At 38.3% G+C, this 10,828-nt stretch overlaps 1 protein-coding gene across 1 annotated transcript; it reads left to right on the top strand.

Annotated features, from left to right (window-relative positions):
- Positions 1 to 295: 295 nt before the first annotated feature.
- On the top strand, positions 296 to 10,492 carry dusp19a (dual specificity phosphatase 19a). Its single transcript, XM_020528089.2, has 4 exons — positions 296 to 796; positions 2,544 to 2,590; positions 6,160 to 6,312; positions 9,290 to 10,492. Exons 1-4 carry the CDS (start codon positions 574 to 576, stop codon positions 9,476 to 9,478), a joined length of 612 nt encoding a protein of 203 aa, XP_020383678.2. The 5' UTR covers positions 296 to 573; the 3' UTR covers positions 9,479 to 10,492.
- The last annotated feature ends 336 nt before the right edge of the window (positions 10,493 to 10,828 follow it).

The raw sequence follows: 10,828 nt of genomic DNA, 5'->3' as shown, positions 1-10,828 counted from the left end.
TTGTTACTGTTGATCTCACTGATATATTTAAAATTCCCAGACGATTAAATATCTTTGTTTTATAACTTCTCAATTTGGATAGATACGTCTTTTGGAATACATGTGAGATAGACTGCCTGTAAAGAGAATTTCCCAATCCCACAAATTATTAGCTGCACCTCCGTCATCATGTTGCAGGCTCTCAAGCAGTTTTCCAAAACGATTCAGCGCATACCCTGTATAGTCCTGCCCAAAGCGAAGCAACAAACTGTGGTCTTCCTGGTGTAGGTGGCAGTAGGCTTGGAGTAGTGGGGTTCTGCTTTATTTATGTGACTAACTCTGGAAGTGTTGTTGGTGGTTGCATTTTCGCTTATGCTCCGCAAGCGTGAAAAACAGGCAAATGCACAGGGAACGCATTGTGAAAGTAGCCTTGATTTAAATATGTTTAGGTGCAAGTAACTGATTTTACACTCGTTCAATTCAGTGATTACTGTGAGTCGTAGCATTCTCAATTTATAATTTCATTTCAGTGCGTTAGCACATTTCACTGCCTTTCCTCCCTGTTGTTTGACTTGTTTCTCCCATTGAAATGTGATGTATTCACTTGCCGATGAAATCAAGACTTTTTCAAAGGCTTCGCTCAAGAAACAGAGCACCAGAGTAACAACCATTACTGGGAAAAGACTTATTGAAACACTGAGAGACGCTCGAGTGCAGATCGTGGAAGATGCTCAACAAACGGATGGAGTTTGCGGATATGTCGAGGACACCAGCCTTGATCTGAAAATTGGTGTTGTCAAGCCCTGGCTAATGCTCGGTGAGCTAAAATTAACTAACATTCTCTAAAGCTTTTGTTCATTGTAGTCTGACTGCTGCATCATTTTCGCAGGCTATTGAATTGCTGATTAGTTTTGATTATTGAAGGGAAAAGTAAACTTCTTGAAGGCTGAGATAACAAGGTGTAGAGCTGGATGATTTGTTATCTCAGATTCTCCAGCATCTGCAGTTCCTAGTATCTCTATTCTTGAAGGCTTTTTATTTTCAAAATAAATTATTAATCAGTTGAAATATAATTGCAACAATGCCGAGTTACCTAAGAAAAAAAGGATACTGTGAAATCAAATATTCAAATTTATGGGCACTAATCACATAATAGGATGGATGCACATAGCCAACAGGGTCATTATATACCTGTGCAGGTATAATCTATGGTGGGAAGACATTCCAAGGTAATATTTTTCAAATTGCGCCTTTTTTTTGTTGTTTGTATAAGTACTATAAGTGAACTATTCCTGTGATTTTCAGGAAAGATAATAACAATAAAATAATCATCATAAAAATAAGAGGTTAGAGTAATGTTTAAAATGGAGATAGAGATTTTACTTTTCTCTCAGAGGGTCTCTCGACTGTGGAATTCCCTTCCCCAGAGAGCAGGGGAGGTTGGATCTTGGATAAATTCTTGGTTGACAAGGGAGTCAAAGGGTATGACAGTCGACAGGAAAGTGGAGTTGGGGCATCAGCCATGATTACATTTGATGGCTGAGCAGACTGAAGAAACTGAATGGCCCATTTTTGTTAACCCATGTTTGTATATATGTGGTAACACGGTGTGGAGCTGGAGGAACACAGCAGGCCAGGCAGCATCAGAGGAGCAGGAAAGTTGATGTTTTGGGTCGGGACCCTTCTTCAGAAACCACTATCTCTGTTTGTATACACGTGTTTGTTTCTGATTGGGGCAGAGTTGCTCTGGCAGAGCATTTTACTTCTTATTAAATTTTATGGTCCTTTCTGTAAGGATTATATTTACCTTTCTTTCAGTATTTTCCCATAGTCTAAGAAATAGGAGGCCATACAATCACAACCTCGTTCTTCCCATAGAGTCATATATTTAAAATGATTTGCTAATTTGTGCAGTTTCTTTCACAAGTAAATGTTATTGTTGTCAAAATTTATCTGATTCATTTTTTGTGTACCAGACTTACCTAAATAACTGCTGTTGCAGTATTATATCATGAGACTTAATTTGCAGGACAACTTTCAAAGATCCTGTAGATTCAGTTCTTTTTTTGGTGTCAGTACCTGGCATGATTTTTCCATATTTAGTTCAAAGTACGTTTATTAATAATATTTAATTTTTAAAAGTTCCTTGGTGACTTGTCATAATGTGAACCAATCATTATAAATTTATAACAATTTAAACTTAGAACTGGCGATTAATATTTGCGCCACCCCCCATAGCTGATTCATCATTTTCAGCTGGATCTACTTTCAGCTTGTGTACAATAATATGGAAATTTTATCCACCACTTAGATAATCCTGTTAGTGTTAAGTACATCCAGTGCATAGAATTACATTGTAGAAAATTGTTCTCCCTTCCAAATCCTTTGGAATCACGTTACTGTTTAGATCAGTTAATTTCCAAATGTAAAAGAAAACTGCATAAGGTACCCTGAATAACTGTATCCTAATTTTATTCCTATATGGACATTGACATCTTATTCCTCTCCATAATTCCTCAAAATTAAGAACATTGCTGACTTTTTTGCATTTAATTTTCTTCCAGCATCCCAAGATGTGGCACATGACTATGAAAAATTAAAAGATTATAAGGTAACATGAAAATGCTTCAGATGTTTAGGTAGTGTTTCAGTAAAAGAAAATTTTGGACTATCAGCAGTGAAGTAGTACTACAGAACAAGACTTATGCATATACTCAGCTAATGATACTAAAGTGCATTTCTGTAGGAAAGCAGGGACTGCTCCATTTGTAAAACTGGTCGTGAAATCATTACTCAAGTTGGCTTTGAGCAGCTAACATGATTTAGCATTTGTGATGCTTGGGGACAGGCAAGGTTGTCAATTATTTCAGCGGCAGTGCTGAGTAGCTTGGAGGTCAGGGAGAATTTTTTATAAATTGTACCCCCAATTGAAACTTGGAACTACCATGTTAATCAATAACATTAGCTCCTCTGAAGGCATTGCCTTCAAGTAGTGTCACATAGAACACAATGTCTCCTTGCAATAATTGATCAATGATGAGTGAGGTGATCTTAGCTGAACTGCCAGTTCAGCAATGGATCCTGGCACTCTTTGGCTGAGGAGTTGAAAAATATTCAGGTTTCTCACTCCTGACTGCTGTTCACTTATGCTGTGACTACTTCCTTATTTCCTTTATATAAAACAGAAAATGCTGGAAATACTCAATGCATGAGGCAGCATCTGTGGAGAGAAAACCTGATGTGAGTGTTTTAGGTCGATGGCTTTTCATCTCCTTATTTCTCTCATCATTCACACCTCTCAGCCTGCCTCCAACTTTGGCTTCTGAAAAAAAATCTGCTCCAGATAACTGCCCCTCCACATGTCAATAACATTGCCCTGTTAACAGCTCTCATTTCAGCCTTTCACATTTCATCTTCAGCAAGCTGCTCATCAGTTCCCACCCCCTGTTCTTACTTGTTGCAGTTCTCACCTTTTCACTTTTCATTTAAGAGTCATATGTTTGAACATAACATCAATTACATAGAGTCATACAGTTGTACAGCATGAAAACAGATTCTTCGGTCCAATTCATCTCATGCTGACCATGACATCCTAAATTAATATAGTCCTATTTGCCAGCATTTGGCTCATATCCCTCTAAACCCTTACTATGAATGTACCCATCCAGATGCCTTTTAAATATGCCTCTCTCTTTTCCTTGACCAGAGCCTTAATTTGTCTAGTCATCCAGCATTACACACCAGCACACTTTTCACACCAGCAGGAGCATTCTGCCTCTGACCTCTCGCTATCTCATTTTTGAAGGTCTCCTACTTTCTAACTAACCCTTTACCTGCAAATAGCCTCTCCTAATCAACTTTTGAAAGTTGTTGCCTAATATCATCAAAATTGGCATTACTCCAGTTTAGAACTTTAACTTTTAGATCAGGTCTGTCCTTTACCATAACTATTTTTAAACTAATAGAATTATGATCACTGGCCCCAGAGTGCATCCCCACTGACACCTCAGGCACTTGCCCTGCCATATTTCCTAAACGACGGTCATGTTTTGCTCCTTCTCTGGTAGGTACGTTCACATACTGAATAAGAACAATTTCTTGTACACCCTTAACAAATTCCCTTTATCCAAGTCCTTAACACTATGGCATGAATAATTTTATCATCCAACTCTCTTCTACTGCAATACTCCAGTAGGATGGCAGTGGAGTAGGTTTTCTGAACTCGGGGGTCTTTTGCTCCATCTGCTTTTCTTTTTGTTTCTTTTCTGTTTTTCTCTTGTTTTTTTTTCTTTTTTTTCACTTTGCTCTTGTTGAAAATCTCAGTTGCAGCCTCAGCATTGGCAATGGCGACTAGGCCCAGCAGCGTGGACTCATGATAGCGGCATCAGAGATGAACTTGGGTTCCCAGCAGCTTCAACATCATTGAGGAGGTCCTAATGCCAATTCATGGATGCTGTGGTGGAGGCAAGTTTGGGCTCCCCGTGGCATCTGTGTCTGGCGGTGAGTTTGGGCCCAGTGCGAGACCTGTTGGCATCAGCAGCGGATGCATTGGTGAGATGGGCCTAAAATGGACTCACAGCGGCAGCGAAGGCGAGTTTGGGCTGGTGCGGTACCCGATGGCATCTGTGCCATCTGCATTGGTGAGATCCATTTGAGGACTCAGTGGCGAGGGCGTCAGTGGAGGTGAAATGGTGCCAAAGAGTGGCGACTTTCGTTCCAGTGGTGGTGGCACGGTGAAGACGACTCATGCTGGCCACCAGGCCAGTGGACAATGAAGGAGCACTTAACAAGAAGGACTGTAAAGCTGAACATTCTCTAAATTTATTTCTTCATTCTCTGCGTTTATTTTTCTGTGGTTTAAGATGGCAACTGAGAGTGGCGACGCTATACAAGTTTCCACTGTATTGTGTCATAAAATACATGTGACAATAAATAAGTCAAATCAAATCATACTGGCACCAGTGCGCATAAATTGAACCCCATTCTGCCCACATCTATTTTTGAGGCATGTATTTAACTCTTTGTCTTTATTTTTCCTGTTTGCATGTGGGTCAGCAGTAATCGAGAGATTATTAACTTGGAGGTTCTGATTTTTAATTAAGCTCCTAACTGATCAAATTCTTTCACCAGAGTCTCCTTTCTAGTCCTATCAATATTGTTGGTACTAACATGGATAACAATAACTGGATATCTCCCCTCCCTATCCAAGTTCTTTACCAGCCTCGTGGAGATGGCCATAACCCTCGCACCAGGCAGGCAACACAACCATGAGAACTCCCAGTCGCAGCTGCAGAGAACAATATCTATCACCATAATTATATTATCCTCTACCACTACAACATTCCAGTTTCCTCCCCCCACTTGAATAGCTCCCTGTACCATGGCCCTATGGTCAAATCGCTCATCCTCCCTGCAGTCCCCACTCTCATCTGGATAGGTTGTATGAACCTCGTAACTGTTGGACAGTTGCAGGGGCCAATGCTCATCAGTTGTAACCTATGAGTTCTCATTCCTGCCTCACCTGCAGTCATGACCTGCTGTTCCTGATCATAGACCAATTTTCAGTTACCTAGTCTGAGAAGTGTGACCACCCCCTGTAGCAAAAGTGTCCAGTTAACTTCCATCCTGAAATTTTGGATAGTCATGGTAGAATTCTTCAACCTCTTTGCAAAATTTGACAGACTAGGAATCTCTAACTATGTTGCCGTTTGCCATTGGCACATGTTGGAAGGAATTACAAGTTGATATGCAGACTGTTTTACTGTGTTATGAATGAACCTTCCTTGGCTGTCAAGTCCTGGAGTGGGACTAAAACCCAGGGGTTCTAGCTCAGAGGCAAGGATGCTATCCCTGCATCACAAGACTTCCTTCTCGACATCAATAGCAACTTACAAATAGTGGTAGTACCCACAGAAAGATTGTCTTTCATGATTTCCTAAATCTGCAATTACCTGACGAAATTGTATGCAAATGGTTCAGAAACACTTTTCCTTTATGGTGGAAGAAAAGGCTACAGGCTGGGTCTATTTGTGTGACTCGTGCACCTGCTTGTACATTATGGATACGTTACTTACACCAGACAGTTTGCCTTTTCTGTCAGATGAGAAATTATGCAGATGGTATTTAAAGCGGATCATAGAACTTTATGACAAATAATTCAAACTGTTCTTTTCTCCAAAGATTTCTCATATCTTGAATGTGGGCTATGGGGTTGAAAATGCATTTCCACGTGAATTCATTTACAAAAGCGTTACCATACTGGACGTCCCTGAGACTTCTATCATCTCATTCTTCCCAGAATGCTTTGAATTTGTTGACCAAGCAAAGGAACAGGTGAGAAATACAGGTGGTAAGGAGACAACATTAATTCCTTGTAATTAGAACATTTGAGATAAAAGAAAGTGACGTATTAATAAAATATATACGTATTTTAAATTGTTGATGTGTGTACTGTGAATAATTTATTCCTTTTTCCACTGACGTAGACTTAGTTTTCCTTTTGACAAAGGAATGTAGATAGGGAGAAATTGACTCCACACACATACTGGTGACCAACTCTGTTTTATTATTTATGACTGGATACCATACGAAAGGGCTATTGCTTTTTTTAATGTCATTATCACCTTTTGATATCATGATTGGTAGTATGAAACTGTCATGCAGACATAAAATTGCTGGATTCATTTAAAAACCTGTGTTAGGAATTAAATATGATGGCCATTTTGCAGTGACAACGGTGGAGTTAAAACGAACGAGCAATAGCAATTGATTCCTAGAATGTTTCCATAATATTAAAGTTGTATGTAATTTATTGGAATGCAATATCCATTCTCAATAAATGTAAACTCTACAACAACAAACTGGTCAAGGCTAGTTTGAGTATAGTATTTTGTTTTACATTTAAACTAATGAACCTGTTGTGGCATTTAGTTATCACTCATTTATCTGTCAGTATTGTGATAGTGTAATTCTGTGTGTGTCTACACACTGCATTGCTTCCTTGTCTCTTTGGATTCTGCTTCCCTCTGGTATTTTCTTGCTCTTTGTTTCCACTGAATCTGGTATTATTTTGGCTTTTTGTTTTGGGTATGAGATGTTTGGTAGTATGACAGGAAAGTGAACAGTAGTGGGCCACCAGTGTTATTTTTAATTAACACGTCTAGTGCATTGATTTGATAGGGAAGCAAAGTGAGGATAGATGAAGGCACCATTCACCAAGACAATGTAGCCAGGATACAGATCAGTGGATTGTGGGTGGAGTGGATCAGGAGTAAAGTAAAACTATAGTTTTGCCTTGCATTAATTTGTGGCACGTCGAGAATTGAATTGGTGAAGAGTTATGGAGAGCGGGCAGGAAAGTGAGTTGAAGCTGAGATGAAATGGTGGAGCAGACTTGAGGGGCTGAATTGCCTTCTCCTTCTCCTAGTACTTATGTTCTAATGAAGATGGAAGGTAGGTACAGAAACTGTTGGCAAAATTTGCAGCTTGACTTTTAGGTTATGGATTTGGGAGAGAATTCAGACAGGGGTGCAGTAAATCTTGAGCTATGAATATTGTCAGGTCATTGAATGATACTGGAAAACCATGAGAGGAACTGTAACCGCTTGGTTATATACCTGTTTCCTCAGCCATATTCTTTCCTTTTACCAATCACCTCTCTTTCCTTCCTTTCATGACTTGTAAGCTCCGAACTCTACCAATTCTGCTCCATTCCAGTCTGCTGCTCCTTACTGATACCTTCACTGACAACTTTCCCTTGACAACTCTTAACACTTTGTTGCCTCTAGTGATATCATCTGACCTCTGAAGTTCTCTCTTACTATCACCTTTAATTCCCTTCTTCTCTCTTGTCCGCTGAACACTTCCCTTGGGTGTCCAAACATCTTGCCTCTATTTTGTTTCTTTACAGATCCTGCCCTCCCCAAAAAACATCTTGTAACATTTCACTCCTTCTCATTTGCAGATATTCCTTTCATGATAGTGAACTGCTTAAACTTTCTACAAACTTGACTTGAAATTTTAACAGAACAGAATGAGAAACATGTAATGCCAGAATAACCAATCTTACTGGTGCTGGGCCTTTGACTAGACAGCACTGATTAGATTGCAGCCTTAAAAATACCTGAGACCGAGTTGGATCATGACTGAGAGGAGGTGGAAGGGACAATGCAGCAAGTGAAAAGTGTCCAAGTCGCCAAGTAGTGCAGAATGGGCCAGTAATGGAGGTAAAGATGGGGGAAGAAGTTTCAAACTTAGCCACAGTTGTGTGGAAAGTGCTGTTTCTAGGCATTGGTAACAGAAAAGTGGTCTCAAGCAGTGAGAAGCATATAATAAGCAGAGAGATGCCACAAGGATTGCTAGGTACCAGGAAGGAGTCTGTGGGTTAGTGAGAAGTAGAAAACATGCTGGTGTTGGACAAAAACAGGTAGGGGAGATCAGTGCTAAAGAGTTAGGTTGGTAGGAAGAAGCCAAGGATAGGTGAGCGAAGGTTAAGTCTGGCTATACTAATCTAATCATTAAAAAGAGGAAGAAAGCAGAGGAGAAAACACCACTTTACCACCTATCCCCAGTGCCATTCATTGTTCTGAGTTGGATACAAAGCTAAGGGACTGAAGTGAAGCATTCAAGTTTGTTGTTTAGAATTCATGCTACTTTGTTGCTCATTTGGAATGTCAAACTTAGATTTATTTTTGTTTATTTTGCATTTTAATTTTCAAATAATTTTGGTATAGTTGTGTTTATGGTACAAACAAATACTATTTGTAGACACAAATTTAAAAATGAAATGGAAAACATAAATCTATAAATATTTATCTAGTCCAGAGATCCAGTTGGAGTGTTTTGGATTACTCAGGTGAAACATCAAAAAGTAAATCCAAAAACTTAAATTCTGAGCTCAAAGCAATTAGACACTTCTTTTATTGGGGTGACATGAGGTTATCAAATGGCATTATTCTAGGATTAAATCATACAAGTTGATGGACAGCAACAATATTTAATCAAATAATACTTACAATGAAGTATCATAGCTTCTGGATATATTAGGACGCTCTGAAATAAAGACATTTTATGACTCCTTCAGCTGAATTTGCATGCAGAATGAAAAATTCACTCCATATTCAAAATCCTATATATAGTTGAGGAGAATATATTTTGAAGATTTTGAAAATCGGGGGTATTATTTGAAAACTGAAGTTACTTTTTTAAAATTTGATGCAAAATGTTTTAAAGTCTTTTGTGCAACATTAATCATGTTAAACACTTTATCTTAAAAAATAATTTGTTTTGTTTTTCACATTTCCTTTTCAAGAATGGGGTTGTGCTAGTTCACTGCAATGCTGGAGTGTCACGTTCTGCATCTATAGTAATAGGTTATCTCATGTGGGCATATGGACTTAGCTTTAAGGATGCTTTTTCAATTGTGAAGAACGCAAGGCAAGCTATTAATCCTAATCATGGTTTTATGGAACAACTAAGGAATTACCAGCCAAAGAAATGAATAAAGCAAAATGGTGCTGAATGAAAAGAACTGGTAACTTTATGGAAGTTAGGAAAACTATGGTGAGATTACACATTTGAAAACTGTTATTTTATTCATGGTTGGTAATATTTTCAATGCTAACATATATGTTGTCAGCAACAAAACTTGCATTAATGGTAGTTTGGATGCTGCTCATTTACAACTTATTAAAATTGAACGGACTAAAAGGACATGCGATATTGTAAACTCAATGTCCTAACTATGAGACATCAGATATGTTTATTGGTCTAGATCAAATATATTCTAAACATTTTTTCAAGCATATAGTTGTTTGCCTTTGAAAGTTGTGGATCACTGTAACTTAAAAAATATTCTATAGTTGTATGTGTGGAGCTGGAGGAACACAGCAGGTCAGGCAGTATTAGAGGAACAGGAAGGTCGACGTTTTGGGTCGACTGTGTTCCTCAAGCTCCACATTGTATTGACTCTGACTTCCAGAATCTGCAGTTCTTGCTATATTCTATAGTTGTAAGACATATAGTTGTATAGTGTGTAATTCTTCATGAAAATACATATTCTAAAAGGAAACTATTGCAAAGCACATGATGTCGAAGAAAGAAAATCATCTTGAAGTTGTATAAAATATGTTTTATTGTAGAAATAGTTAAAAACCTAAATGCTGTGCAAACGTTGTAATGAAGTAATACCTGTTTAGATTGCTTTTGCCATTGGAATCAGCATTTACAATGAAATCCTGTCTACAAACCATGTCTTATTAATTTCAGAATTTTAAAAAAAGTGTTCACAATATATCTCCTATCTGCTTTTTAAATCTGCTTCTGGGGATCTTCAAATATACAAGTGCCTATATCACTCAAAAAGGAAATGAAAAGATAGATCTGCTCAAAAAGTACTTCAATTTCATTTCTTTAATTAGTGTAGCTTGGAGCATTGTGATGAAATTGTATTACAGTGTAATAAAATTATGTCTGTAAAACCAATAAAACAGCAATTTGTTTTCTTGTTACCTTTTCTGCAGTAACTACTTGTTATTTTTGTGGAATATGCTAAATTTATTAACTTTTTTGGACATTTTTACCTGGATCTTGCATATGTCAACAAATCTTCGTTTTGTATTAGTTTAAATTGGGATTTTAAACAAGTACAAATTATTGAAGCAAGCATCTTTATATTCATAGAAATGTAGAAAGCAGCAGTAGAAGTAAGCCTGTCAGCCCTTCCATCCTAGACAACAAGGTGCAGGGCTGGATGAACACAGCAGGCCAAGCAGCATCATAGGAGCAGAGAGGCTGACGTTTCGGGCCTAGAAACGTCAGCCTCTCTGCTCCTATGATGCTGCTTGGCCTG

The sequence above is a fragment of the Rhincodon typus genome, chromosome 7, assembly GCF_021869965.1.
Source record: "Rhincodon typus isolate 14 chromosome 7, sRhiTyp1.1, whole genome shotgun sequence".
Classification (NCBI taxonomy): Eukaryota; Metazoa; Chordata; class Chondrichthyes; order Orectolobiformes; family Rhincodontidae; genus Rhincodon; species Rhincodon typus.
Note: the sequence above shows the minus strand (reverse complement) of the source record. Positions and strands in the feature narration are given on the sequence as shown.

Excerpts from the sequence above, each read along its gene's own strand:
- dusp19a (XM_020528089.2), top strand. The coding sequence starts at position 574 with ATGTATTCACTTGCCGATGAAATCAAGACTTTTTCAAAGGCTTCGCTC. Across the intron at positions 797-2,543 it reads CAAGCCCTGGCTAATGCTCG|CATCCCAAGATGTGGCACAT; the intron begins GTGAGCTAAAAT and ends ATTTTCTTCCAG. Across the intron at positions 2,591-6,159 it reads AAAAATTAAAAGATTATAAG|ATTTCTCATATCTTGAATGT; the intron begins GTAACATGAAAA and ends TTTTCTCCAAAG.